Raw genomic sequence first — 14,960 nt, 5'->3', positions numbered from 1 at the left:
GAGCTCATAGACCATGTTACCATGTTACCAGCCCTAAGAGCTCATAGACCATGTTACCATGTTACCAGCCCTAAGAGCTCTTACACCTTTTTCACGTGACTCGTTGGGGTTCTCCCAAACCCCCTCACCCAATAAAGTGTGTTTGTGTCAAGGTTGCCAGGTGTTGTGATGATCCCGCATGAATAGACTAACTAACCCTCAACCCTGTACTGTACTCTATGTAATAGTCCCCTTGAACCAAACGTTACTAACTTAACTCTACATTTCCTGCATCCTACCTTAAGATATGTAAGGAGGCAGACGATCTGTGTAAGGACACTAGATACGGTTCCTGAAGGCGTGATCGTATAAATCCAAGTGTCTGTACACTGAGGGCATGTACACAAAGCATGTACACATGCTGTTTATTTAGAGTAAGCGTGTCTTATGTTTCTCCTGTGTGTGAAAAACGTTAAGTAACTCTGATCCTTCTGCGGTTGCCGTCGTTCCGTATTTATTTATTTTGTATTTTTTAAGTGTGACTGTTGGCTTGTGGTTCAGAACACAACTTTAAAAAAATATTTTTTATTTGTATGGTGTTGATTAAAGCAACGATCTTGGAAGATATTGAAATGAAAATATAGCTAATGTTGTATTCCCCCATGCCATGCCCCGGTGCAGTGAGACCTCTGGCATCTGGTTCTCCATTGACGTGATATACCAGAGAGATTTTCATCTGACCTGCCAAAATGATCCTGTAACTTTGCGTGTGTGTGTGTGTGTTGATTGGATGTGTGTGTGTGTTGATTGGATAAGACAGTTTTACAGGAGCCATTCTGATTGGTTAGGGACTCGGGAGAGATCGCTCCTAATCAGTCCTGTTTATTATTATTATTGTTCATTTGCCATGTATATTATGTATGTCTGATTTACCAAACTGGGACAATGAAGAGACATGTATTGCTATATAAAGATATTCATATCTGTGTTACGTGTGTAAAATTAGTTAAGGAGCATACCACAATAATTCCATGTGTGTATTATAGTAGAAATCCTGTATGTTGAACTCATCAGGGTGATAAAGACGTTGTTCTTCCTCAAGCTATAGGGGAATAATACTGTTTTTTCTTGTTCCTAAGTGACCAATGCTAATAAACTGGAATTTAGACGCTCAATTTGGGTCTTTCTTTTTTCTTTTTCACTGTGGTTCACACTTGTTCCTGTCCTTGTATCCCCTAATATCATCGTTAAAGTAAAGTCTTCTCTCAACACAGCTTCACAGTATGTGTGATTTTCTCTCAACACAGCTTCACAGTATGTGTGATTTTCTCTCAACACAGCTTCACAGTATGTGTGTTTTATAACCTGTTGTCTTTTTGCGACAGACTTAACAATTTGGCTCAAGATTTAGTTCTGGGTTCCCGAGATTATATAATCTTACAGTCATGATAGTCAGGACGTTAAAATCAATCCAGTAGGCATTTTAGCTCACACACTCATTGTTTTGGTGTGTGTGTGTGTGTGTGTGTGTGTGTGTGTGTGTGTGTGTGTGTGTGTGTGTGTGTGTGTGTGTGTGTGTGTGTGTGTGTGTGTGTGTGTGTGTGTGTGTGTGTGTGTGTGTGTGCGTGTGTGTGTGTGTGTGAAGATAATGATTAAAAGAAGGAGATACAAGTAATGACAAACTACTGACTTGGAACTATCCTGGGTCAAAGTTCACCTAGGACATAAGAGAGGGGACAGAATTCCTACACGTTTCAGCTGATCCTCTGTTGTTGTTGTTGTAGTGGTTTTGCAGCGGATGAGTTGAAGACCGAGAGCAAGAGAGAGAGGGAGAGATAAAGAGAGGAGTGAGAAGAAAAGGGCGAGAGAGAGAGAGAAGGAAATCTGTATTCATGTAAGGAGTTTTGACAAGAAGACAACAGCCGTGTATGATAATGGATGCAGGTCAGCGTTTTGACCCCGAGCTTCCTGAAGAAACCAGAAGCACCAGCAACACAGATATCTCAAGTGTGAACCAACATCCACCCTGCTTTCTAAACCTGCTGTTGGCGGTACAGGTAAGCCCCTTGGTGACTCAGCTAAGTGACAAAGCCATTGTTGTAGTTAAGTTGAATATATGTACACATGACTGTAAGTTACTTTGGATAAAAATGTCTGCATTATGTCATATATTATAGTATATATTAGATGTGTACTTCCTCTTGAAACAGTTCAACATAAAGTGGTATGGAGAAACATGCAGTGACCACAGACCACATGCAGGTTGTTGTTTAAATCTCAGTTGGTACTTACCTTCCACTGGCTAGTTGTTGGTACCTACCTACCACTGGCTAGCTGTTGGTACCTACCTACCACTGGCTAGCTGTTGGTACCTACCTACCACTGGCTAGCTGTTGGTACCTACCTACCACTGGCTAGCTGTTGGTACCTACCTACCACTGGCTAGCTGTTAGTACCTACCTACCACAGGCTAGCTGTTGGTACCTACCTACCACTGGCTAGCTGTTGGTACCGACCTACCACCGGCTAGCTGTTGGTACCTACCTACCACTGGCTAGCTGTTGGCACCTACCTACCACTAGCTAGCTGTTGGTACCTACCTACCACTGGCTAGCTGTTGGTATCTACCTACCACTGGCTAGCTGTTGGTACCTACCTACCACTGGCTAGCTGTTGGTACCTACCTACCACTGGCTAGCTGTTGGTACCTACCTACCTACCACTGGCTAGCTGTTGGTACCTACCTACCACTGGCTAGCTGTTGGCACCTACCTACCTACCACTAGCTAGCTGTTGGTACCTAACTACCACTGGCTAGCTGTTGGTACCTACCTACCACTGGCTTGCTGTTGGTACCTACCTACCACTGGCTAGCTGTTGGTATCTACCTACCACTGGCTAGCTGTTGGTACCTACCTACCACTAGCTAGCTGTTGGTACTTACCTACCACTGGCTAGCTGTTGGTACCTACCTACCACTAGCTAGCTGTTGGTACCTACCTACCACTGGCTAGCTGTTGGTACTTACCTACCACTGGCTAGCTGTTGGTACCTACCTACCACTAGCTAGCTGTTGGTACCTACCTACCACTGGCTAGCTGTTGGTACTTACCTACCACTGGCTAGCTGTTGGTACCTACCTACCACTGGCTTGCTGTTGGTACTTACCTACCACTGGCTAGCTGTTGGTACCTACCTACCACTGGCTAGCTGTTGGTACCTACCTACCACTGGCTAGTTGTTGGTACTTACCTACCACTGGCTAGCTGTTGGTACCTACCTACCACTGGCTTGCTATTGGTACTTACCTACCACTGGCTAGCTGTTGGTACCTACCTACCACTGGCTAGCTGTTGGTACTTACCTACCACTGGCTAGCTGTTGGTACCTACCTACCACTGGCTTGCTGTTGGTACTTACCTACCACTGGCTAGCTGTTGGTACCTACCTACCACTGGCTAGCTGTTGGTACCTACCTACCACTGGCTAGCTGTTGGTACTTACCTACCACTGGCTAGCTCTTTGTACCTGTTTCATACTACAGTTCTTGTGAATCTCTCTCTCTCTACAGCAGGTGTTTGTGCAGTGCTCTCTGCTGGTTCTGGTCCTTGGTGTGTTGCAGCAACATCTACTGTTACAGGATGGAGAGAGAGAGAGGTTACTGTCCTCCATGTTGTTCTACTCCGCTCTCTCCACTCTGATACAGAGCTGTCTGGGGACATGGTGAGGAATTCCTCACAATCATTCAATTAGTTTGCCCTTTTTAAAAAATACATTTTTTTTACATTATCTCTCTACTCTCTCACTCACACCTGTCTATGATGATCAAACCAGGCATTTAAACACAGTGACTGACGTGAATATAATCAGAACTCTCTCCTCCTCAGCCTCCCTCTGGTCCAAGCTCCATCTCTGGAAACCCTGATCCCTGCTGTAGTCCTCACTGCCCAGATTGGTGAGTTAGCTACGTCAATCTGACAACCTACCATTTACCTCAGGCCAAGGTCACACTCAGGTTGTACAACTGATGTAAAACTCATTTGACACAACGTTGTTTTGGCTGACAAACTCATTTAAAAAAAATGTCACAACCGTTGTGTCAAATGCGTTGTCTATAAGTTGTACAACATGAGTGTGAACATGGCCTTTGTATCTCGTTGTGGTTAATGGTACGACTGGTATTGATTTCCTGCAGTTACTGAACCGGCCTGCAGAGGGCACTGTGAGGAGAGTGAGGAGGACATCCTGCCCAGAGCCAACCCAGTCAGAGAGGTACTGTACTCAGGCTGTAGTGTTGCTGTCCGTGGTGCTGAACCCACAGACCAGACCACCTGTTATGTTTAGATTAAAACAGATCTTTATCAAGAGACTTTACTACTACAAGGTGTAGTAGACCTTACAGTGAAATGCTGAATACAACAGGTGTAGTAGACCTCACAGTGAAATGCTGAATTCAACAGGTGTAGTAGACCTCACAGTGAAATGCTGAATACAACAGGTGTAGTAGACCTTACAGTGAAATGCTGAATACAACAGGTGTAGTAGACCTCACAGTGAAATGCTGAATACAACAGGTGTAGTAGACCTCACAGTGAAATGCTGAATACAACAGGTGTAGTAGACCTTACAGTGAAATGCTGAATACAACAGGTGTAGTAGACCTTACAGTGAAATGCTGAATACAACAGGTGTAGTAGACCTTACAGTGAAATGCTGAATACAACAGGTGTAGTAGACCTTACAGTGAAATGCTGAATACAACAGGTGTAGTAGACCTTACAGTGAAATGCTGAATACAACAGGTGTAGTAGACCTCACAGTGAAATGCTGAATACAACAGGTGTAGTAAACCTTACAGTGAAATGCTGAATACAACAGGTGTAGTAAACCTTACAGTGAAATGCTGAATACAACAGGTGTAGTAGACCTTACAGTGAAATGCTGAATACAACAGGTGGTGTAGACCTTACAGTGAAATGCTGAATACAACAGGTGTAGTAGACCTTACAGTGAAATGCTGAATACAACAGGTGTAGTAGACCTTACAGTGAAATGCTGAATACAACAGGTGTAGTAGACCTCACAGTGAAATGCTGAATACAACAGGTGTAGTAGACCTTACAGTGAAATGCTGAATACAACAGGTGTAGTAGACCTCACAGTGAAATGCTGAATACAACAGGTGTAGTAGTACCTTACAGTGAAATGCTGAATACAACAGGTGTAGTAGACCTCACAGTGAAATGCTGAATACAACAGGTGTAGTAGTACCTTACAGTGAAATGCTGAATACAACAGGTGTAGTAGACCTTACAGTGAAATGCTGAATACAACAGGTGTAGTAGACCTCACAGTGAAATGCTGAATACAACAGGTGTAGTAGACCTCTCAGTGAAATGCTGAATACAACAGGTGTAGTAGACCTCTCAGTGAAATGCTGAATACAACAGGTGTAGTAGACCTCTCAGTGAAATGCTGAATACAACAGGTGTAGTAGACCTTACAGTGAAATGCTGAATACAACAGGTGTAGTAGACCTCACAGTGAAATGCTGAATACAACAGGTGTAGTAGACCTTACAGTGAAATGCTGAATACAACAGGTGTAGTAGACCTTACAGTGAAATGCTGAATACAACAGGTGTAGTAGACCTCACAGTGAAATGCTGAATACAACAGGTGTAGTAGACCTTACAGTGAAATGCTGAATACAACAGGTGTAGTAGACCTCACAGTGAAATGCTGAATACAACAGGTGTAGTAGACCTTACAGTGAAATGCTGAATACAACAGGTGTAGTAGACCTCACAGTGAAATGCTGAATACAACAGGTGTAGTAGACCTCACAGTGAAATGCTGAATACAACAGGTGTAGTAGACCTCACAGTGAAATGCTGAATACAACAGGTGTAGTAGACCTCACAGTGAAATGCTGAATACAACAGGTGTAGTAGACCTCACAGTGAAATGCTGAATACAACAGGTGTAGTAGACCTTACAGTGAAATGCTGAATACAACAGGTGTAGTAGACCTTACAGTGAAATGCTGAATACAACAGGTGTAGTAGACCTTACAGTGAAATGCTGAATACAACAGGTGTAGTAGACCTTACAGTGAAATGCTGAATACCACAGGTGTAGTAGACCTTACAGTGAAATGCTGAATACAACAGGTGTAGTAGACCTTACAGTGAAATGCTGAATACAACAGGTGTAGTAGACCTTACAGTGAAATGCTGAATACAACAGGTGTAGTAGACCTCACAGTGAAATGCTGAATACAACAGGTGTAGTAGACCTTACAGTGAAATGCTGAATACAACAGGTGTAGTAGACCTCACAGTGAAATGCTGAATACAACAGGTGTAGTAGACCTCACAGTGAAATGCTGAATACAACAGGTGTAGTAGACCTTACAGTGAAATGCTGAATACAACAGGTGTAGTAGACCTTACAGTGAAATGCTGAATACAACAGGTGTAGTAGACCTTACAGTGAAATGCTGAATACAACAGGTGTAGTAGACCTTACAGTGAAATGCTGAATACAACAGGTGTAGTAGACCTTACAGTGAAATGCTGAATACAACAGGTGTAGTAGACCTCACAGTGAAATGCTGAATACAACAGGTGTAGTAAACCTTACAGTGAAATGCTGAATACAACAGGTGTAGTAAACCTTACAGTGAAATGCTGAATACAACAGGTGTAGTAGACCTTACAGTGAAATGCTGAATACAACAGGTGGTGTAGACCTTACAGTGAAATGCTGAATACAACAGGTGTAGTAGACCTTACAGTGAAATGCTGAATACAACAGGTGTAGTAGACCTTACAGTGAAATGCTGAATACAACAGGTGTAGTAGACCTCACAGTGAAATGCTGAATACAACAGGTGTAGTAGACCTTACAGTGAAATGCTGAATACAACAGGTGTAGTAGACCTCACAGTGAAATGCTGAATACAACAGGTGTAGTAGTACCTTACAGTGAAATGCTGAATACAACAGGTGTAGTAGACCTCACAGTGAAATGCTGAATACAACAGGTGTAGTAGTACCTTACAGTGAAATGCTGAATACAACAGGTGTAGTAGACCTTACAGTGAAATGCTGAATACAACAGGTGTAGTAGACCTCACAGTGAAATGCTGAATACAACAGGTGTAGTAGACCTCTCAGTGAAATGCTGAATACAACAGGTGTAGTAGACCTCTCAGTGAAATGCTGAATACAACAGGTGTAGTAGACCTCTCAGTGAAATGCTGAATACAACAGGTGTAGTAGACCTTACAGTGAAATGCTGAATACAACAGGTGTAGTAGACCTCACAGTGAAATGCTGAATACAACAGGTGTAGTAGACCTTACAGTGAAATGCTGAATACAACAGGTGTAGTAGACCTTACAGTGAAATGCTGAATACAACAGGTGTAGTAGACCTCACAGTGAAATGCTGAATACAACAGGTGTAGTAGACCTTACAGTGAAATGCTGAATACAACAGGTGTAGTAGACCTCACAGTGAAATGCTGAATACAACAGGTGTAGTAGACCTTACAGTGAAATGCTGAATACAACAGGTGTAGTAGACCTCACAGTGAAATGCTGAATACAACAGGTGTAGTAGACCTCACAGTGAAATGCTGAATACAACAGGTGTAGTAGACCTCACAGTGAAATGCTGAATACAACAGGTGTAGTAGACCTCACAGTGAAATGCTGAATACAACAGGTGTAGTAGACCTCACAGTGAAATGCTGAATACAACAGGTGTAGTAGACCTTACAGTGAAATGCTGAATACAACAGGTGTAGTAGACCTTACAGTGAAATGCTGAATACAACAGGTGTAGTAGACCTTACAGTGAAATGCTGAATACAACAGGTGTAGTAGACCTTACAGTGAAATGCTGAATACCACAGGTGTAGTAGACCTTACAGTGAAATGCTGAATACAACAGGTGTAGTAGACCTTACAGTGAAATGCTGAATACAACAGGTGTAGTAGACCTTACAGTGAATGCTGAATACAACAGGTGTAGTAGACCTCACAGTGAAATGCTGAATACAACAGGTGTAGTAGACCTTACAGTGAAATGCTGAATACAACAGGTGTAGTAGACCTCACAGTGAAATGCTGAATACAACAGGTGTAGTAGACCTCACAGTGAAATGCTGAATACAACAGGTGTAGTAGACCTTACAGTGAAATGCTGAATACAACAGGTGTAGTAGACCTTACAGTGAAATGCTGAATACAACAGGTGTAGTAGACCTTACAGTGAAATGCTGAATACAACAGGTGTAGTAGACCTTACAGTGAAATGCTGAATACAACAGGTGTAGTAGACCTTACAGTGAAATGCTGAATACAACAGGTGTAGTAGACCTTACAGTGAAATGCTGAATACAACAGGTGTAGTAGACCTTACAGTGAAATGCTGAATACAACAGGTGTAGTAGACCTCACAGTGAAATGCTGAATACAACAGGTGTAGTAGACCTTACAGTGAAATGCTGAATACAACAGGTGTAGTAGACCTCACAGTGAAATGCTGAATACAACAGGTGTAGTAGTACCTTACAGTGAAATGCTGAATACAACAGGTGTAGTAGACCTCACAGTGAAATGCTGAATACAACAGGTGTAGTAGTACCTTACAGTGAAATGCTGAATACAACAGGTGTAGTAGACCTTACAGTGAAATGCTGAATACAACAGGTGTAGTAGACCTCACAGTGAAATGCTGAATACAACAGGTGTAGTAGACCTCTCAGTGAAATGCTGAATACAACAGGTGTAGTAGACCTCTCAGTGAAATGCTGAATACAACAGGTGTAGTAGACCTCTCAGTGAAATGCTGAATACAACAGGTGTAGTAGACCTTACAGTGAAATGCTGAATACAACAGGTGTAGTAGACCTCACAGTGAAATGCTGAATACAACAGGTGTAGTAGACCTTACAGTGAAATGCTGAATACAACAGGTGTAGTAGACCTTACAGTGAAATGCTGAATACAACAGGTGTAGTAGACCTCACAGTGAAATGCTGAATACAACAGGTGTAGTAGACCTCACAGTGAAATGCTGAATACAACAGGTGTAGTAGACCTCACAGTGAAATGCTGAATACAACAGGTGTAGTAGACCTCACAGTGAAATGCTGAATACAACAGGTGTAGTAGACCTCACAGTGAAATGCTGAATACAACAGGTGTAGTAGACCTCACAGTGAAATGCTGAATACAACAGGTGTAGTAGACCTTACAGTGAAATGCTGAATACAACAGGTGTAGTAGACCTTACAGTGAAATGCTGAATACAACAGGTGTAGTAGACCTTACAGTGAAATGCTGAATACAACAGGTGTAGTAGACCTTACAGTGAAATGCTGAATACCACAGGTGTAGTAGACCTTACAGTGAAATGCTGAATACAACAGGTGTAGTAGACCTTACAGTGAAATGCTGAATACAACAGGTGTAGTAGACCTTACAGTGAAATGCTGAATACAACAGGTGTAGTAGACCTTACAGTGAAATGCTGAATTACAACAGGTGTAGTAGTACCTTACAGTGAAATGCTGAATACAACAGGTGTAGTAGACCTTACAGTGAAATGCTGAATACCACAGGTGTAGTAGACCTTACAGTGAAATGCTGAATACAACAGGTGTAGTAGACCTTACAGTGAAATGCTGAATACAACAGGTGTAGAAGACCTTACAGTGAAATGCTGAATACAACAGGTGTAGTAGACCTTACAGTGAAATGCTGAATACAACAGGTGTAGTAGACCTCACAGTGAAATGCTGAATACAACAGGTGTAGTAGACCTCACAGTGAAATGCTGAATATAACAGGTGTAGTAGACCTTACAGTGAAATGCTGAATACAACAGGTGTAGTAGACCTTACAGTGAAATGCTGAATACAACAGGTGTAGTAGACCTCTCAGTGAAATGCTGAATACAACAGGTGTAGTAGACCTCACAGTGAAATGCTGAATACAACAGGTGTAGTAGACCTTACAGTGAAATGCTGAATACAACAGGTGTAGTAGACCTCACAGTGAAATGCTGAATACAACAGGTGTAGTAGACCTTACAGTGAAATGCTGAATACAACAGGTGTAGTAGACCTCACAGTGAAATGCTGAATATAACAGGTGTAGTAGACCTTACAGTGAAATGCTGAATACAACAGGTGTAGTAGACCTTACAGTGAAATGCTGAATACAACAGGTGTAGAAGACCTTACAGTGAAATGCTGAATACAACAGGTGTAGTAGACCTTACAGTGAAATGCTGAATACAACAGGTGTAGTAGACCTCACAGTGAAATGCTGAATACAACAGGTGTAGTAGACCTTACAGTGAAATGCTGAATACAACAGGTGTAGTAGACCTCACAGTGAAATGCTGAATACAACAGGTGTAGTAGACCTTACAGTGAAATGCTGAATACAACAGGTGTAGTAGACCTCACAGTGAAATGCTGAATACAACAGGTGTAGTAGACCTCACAGTGAAATGCTGAATACAACAGGTGTAGTAGACCTCACAGTGAAATGCTGAAAACAACAGGTGGAGGTAGACCTCACAGTGAAACGCTGAAAAAAACAGGTGTAGGTAGACTTTACAGTGAAATGCTGAATACCACAGGTGTAGTAGACTTTACAGTGAAATGCTGAATACAACAGGTGTAGTAGACCTTACAGTGAAATGCTGAATACAACAGGTGTAGGTAGACCTTACAGTGAAATGCTGAATACAACAGGTGTAGTAGACCTCACAGTGAAATGTTGAATACAACAGGTGTAGTAGACCTTACAGTGAAATGCTGAATACAACAGGTGTAGTAGACCTCACAGTGAAATGCTGAATACAACAGGTGTAGTAGACCTCACAGTGAAATGCTGAATACAACAGGTGTAGTAGACCTTACAGTGAAATGCTGAATACAACAGGTGTAGTAGACCTCACAGTGAAATGCTGAATACAACAGGTGTAGCAGACCTCACAGTGAAATGCTGAATAGAACAGGTGTAGGAGACCTCATAGTGAAATGCTGAATACAACAGGTGTAGTAGACCTTACAGTGAAATGCTGAATACAACAGGTGTAGTAGACCTCACAGTGAAATGCTGAATACAACAGGTGTAGTAGACCTTACAGTGAAATGCTGAATACAACAGGTGTAGTAGACCTTACAGTGAAATGCTGAATACAACAGGTGTAGTAGACCTTACAGTGAAATGCTGAATACAACAGGTGTAGTAGACCTTACAGTGAAATGCTGAATACAACAGGTGTAGTAAACCTTAGAGTGAAATGCTGAATACAACAGGTGTAGCAGACCTCATAGTGAAATGCTGAATACAACAGGTGTACTGGAACAGAGTCAATGTGGAGGCTATATACAGGGGGTACTGGAACAGAGTCAATGTGGAGGCTATATACAGGGGGTACCGGTACAGAGTCAATGTGGAGGCTATATACAGGGGGTACTGGAACAGAGTCAATGTGGAGGCTATATACAGGGGGTACTGGAACAGCGTCAATGTGGAGGCTATATACAGGGGGTACTGGAACAGAGTCAATGTGGAGGCTATATACAGGGGGTACTGGAACAGAGTCAATGTGGAGGCTATATACAGGGAGTTACTGTAGAGTCAATGTGGAGGCTTTATACAGGGAGTTACTGTAGAGTCAATGTGGAGGCTATATACAGGGACTTACTGTAGAGTCAATGTGGAGGCTATATACAGGGAGTTACTGTAGAGTCAATGTGGAGGCTTTATACAGGGAGTTACTGTAGAGTCAATGTGGAGGCTTTATACAGGGAGTTACTGTAGAGTCAATGTGGAGGCTATATACAGGGAGTTACTGTAGAGTCAATGTGGAGGCTATATACAGGGAGTTACTGTAGAGTCAATGTGGAGGCTATATACAGGGAGTTACTGTAGAGTCAATGTGGAGGCTATATACAGGGAGTTACTGTAGAGTCAATGTGGAGGCTATATACAGGGAGTTACTGTAGAGTCAATGTGGAGGCTATATACAGGGAGTTACTGTAGAGTCAATGTGGAGGCTTTATACAGGGAGTTACTGTAGAGTCAATGTGGAGGCTTTATACAGGGAGTTACTGTAGAGTCAATGTGGAGGCTATATACAGGGAGTTACTGTAGAGTCAATGTGGAGGCTATATACAGGGAGTTACTGTAGAGTCAATGTGGAGGCTATATACAGGGAGTTACTGTAGAGTCAATGTGGAGGCTATATACAGGGAGTTACTGTAGAGTCAATGTGGAGGCTATATACAGGGAGTTACTGTAGAGTCAATGTGGAGGCTATATACAGGGAGTTACTGTAGAGTCAATGTGGAGGCTATATACAGGGAGTTACTGTAGAGTCAATGTGGAGGCTATATACAGGGAGTTACTGTAGAGTCAATGTGGAGGCTTTATACAGGGAGTTACTGTAGAGTCAATGTGGAGGCTTTATACAGGGAGTTACTGTAGAGTCAATGTGGAGGCTATATACAGGGAGTTACTGTAGACTCAATGTGGAGGCTATATACAGTGAGTTACTGTAGAGTCAATGTGGAGGCTATATACAGTTAGTTACTGTAGAGTCAATGTGGAGGCTATATACAGGGAGTTACTGTAGAGTCAATGTGGAGGCTTTATACAGGGAGTTACTGTAGAGTCAATGTGGAGGCTTTATACAGGGAGTTACAGTAGAGTCAATGTGGAGGCTTTATACAGGGAGTTACTGTAGAGTCAATGTGGAGGCTATATACAGGGAGTTACTGTAGAGTCAATGTGGAGGCTATATACAGGGAGTTACTGTAGAGTCAATGTGGAGGCTTTATACAGGGAGTTACTGTAGAGTCAATGTGGAGGCTATATACAGGGAGTTACTGTAGAGTCAATGTGGAGGCTTTATACAGGGAGTTACTGTAGAGTCAATGTGGAGGCTATATACAGGGAGTTACTGTAGAGTCAATGTGGAGGCTTTATACAGGGAGTTACTGTAGAGTCAATGTGGAGGCTTTATACAGGGAGTTACTGTAGAGTCAATGTGGAGGCTATATACAGGGAGTTACTGTAGAGTCAATGTGGAGGCTATATACAGGGAGTTACTGTAGAGTCAATGTGGAGGCTATATACAGGGAGTTACTGTAGAGTCAATGTGGAGGCTATATACAGTGAGTTACTGTAGAGTCAATGTGGAGGCTATATACAGGGAGTTACTGTAGAGTCAATGTGGAGGCTATATACAGTTAGTTACTGTAGAGTCAATGTGGAGGCTATATACAGGGAGTTACTGTAGAGTCAATGTGGAGGCTTTATACAGGGAGTTACTGTAGAGTCAATGTGGAGGCTTTATACAGGGAGTTACAGTAGAGTCAATGTGGAGGCTTTATACAGGGAGTTACTGTAGAGTCAATGTGGAGGCTATATACCGGGAGTTACTGTAGAGTCAATGTGGAGGCTATATACAGGGAGTTACTGTAGAGTCAATGTGGAGGCTATATACAGGGAGTTACTGTAGAGTCAATGTGGAGGCTATATACAGGGAGTTACTGTAGAGTCAATGTGGAGGCTATATACAGGGAGTTACTGTAGAGTCAATGTGGAGGCTATATACAGGGAGTTACTGTAGAGTCAATGTGGAGGCTATATACAGTGAGTTACTGTAGAGTCAATGTGGAGGCTTTATACAGGGAGTTACTGTAGAGTCAATGTGGAGGCTTTATACAGGGAGTTACTGTAGAGTCAATGTGGAGGCTTTATACAGGAAGTTACTGTAGAGTCAATGTGGAGGCTTTATACAGGGAGTTACTGTAGAGTCAATGTGGAGGCTATATACAGGGAGTTACTGTAGAGTCAATGTGGAGGCTTTATACAGGAAGTTACTGTAGAGTCAATGTGGAGGCTTTATACAGGGAGTTACTGTAGAGTCAATGTGGAGGCTATATACAGTGAGTTACTGTAGAGTCAATGTGGAGGCTATATACAGGGAGTTACTGTAGAGTCAATGTGGAGGCTATATACAGGGAGTTACTGTAGAGTCAATGTGGAGGCTATATACAGGGAGTTACTGTAGAGTCAATGTGGAGGCTATATACAGGGAGTTACTGTAGAGTCAATGTGGAGGCTATATACAGGGAGTTACTGTAGAGTCAATGTGGAGGCTATATACAGGGAGTTACTGTAGAGTCAATGTGGAGGCTATATACAGTGAGTTACTGTAGAGTCAATGTGGAGGCTATATACAGGGAGTTACTGTAGAGTCAATGTGGAGGCTATATACAGGGAGTTACTGTAGAGTCAATGTGGAGGCTATATACAGGGAGTTACTGTAGAGTCAATGTGGAGGCTATATACAGGGAGTTACTGTAGAGTCAATGTGGAGGCTATATACAGGGAGTTACTGTAGAGTCAATGTGGAGGCTACATACAGGGACTTACTGTAGAGTCAATGTGGAGGCTATATACAGGGAGTTACTGTAGAGTCAATGTGGAGGCTTTATACAGGGAGTTACTGTAGAGTCAATGTGGAGGCTTTATACAGGGAGTTACTGTAGAGTCAATGTGGAGGCTATATACAGGGAGTTACTGTAGAGTCAATGTGGAGGCTATATAAAGGGAGTTACTGTAGAGTCAATGTGGAGGCTTTATACAGGGAGTTACTGTAGAGTCAATGTGGAGGCTATATACAGGGAGTTACTGTAGAGTCAATGTGGAGGCTATATACAGGGAGTTACTGTAGAGTCAATGTGGAGGCTATATACAGGGAGTTACTGTAGAGTCAATGTGGAGGCTATATACAGGGAGTTACTGTAGAGTCAATGTGGAGGCTACATACAGGGACTTACTGTAGAGTCAATGTGGAGGCTATATACAGGGAGTTACTGTAGAGTCAATGCGGAGGCTTTATACAGGGAGTTACTGTAGAGTCAATGTGGAGGCTA

At 42.4% G+C, this 14,960-nt stretch overlaps 1 protein-coding gene across 3 annotated transcripts in view; it reads left to right on the top strand.

Annotated features, from left to right (window-relative positions):
- Nucleotides 1–1,692: 1,692 nt before the first annotated feature.
- slc23a3 (solute carrier family 23 member 3) overlaps nt 1,693–14,960 on the top strand; it is a 25,338-nt gene continuing 12,070 nt past the window's right edge. For 2 of the 3 annotated variants that reach the window (XM_031801638.1, XM_031801650.1), the window contains exons 1-4: nt 1,693–2,036; nt 3,551–3,702; nt 3,867–3,934; nt 4,175–4,251. In XM_031801638.1, the coding sequence (XP_031657498.1) occupies nt 1,908–2,036; nt 3,551–3,702; nt 3,867–3,934; nt 4,175–4,251 (426 nt within the window). In that variant the 5' untranslated portion in view covers nt 1,693–1,907. The remainder of the gene's footprint in view (nt 2,037–3,550; nt 3,703–3,866; nt 3,935–4,174; nt 4,252–14,960) is intronic. The other variant, XM_031801644.1, reaches the window with a different exon arrangement.

Source organism: Oncorhynchus kisutch, linkage group LG2 (assembly GCF_002021735.2).
Source record: "Oncorhynchus kisutch isolate 150728-3 linkage group LG2, Okis_V2, whole genome shotgun sequence".
Classification (NCBI taxonomy): Eukaryota; Metazoa; Chordata; class Actinopteri; order Salmoniformes; family Salmonidae; genus Oncorhynchus; species Oncorhynchus kisutch.
This window is presented reverse-complemented; position numbering and strand designations above follow the sequence as displayed.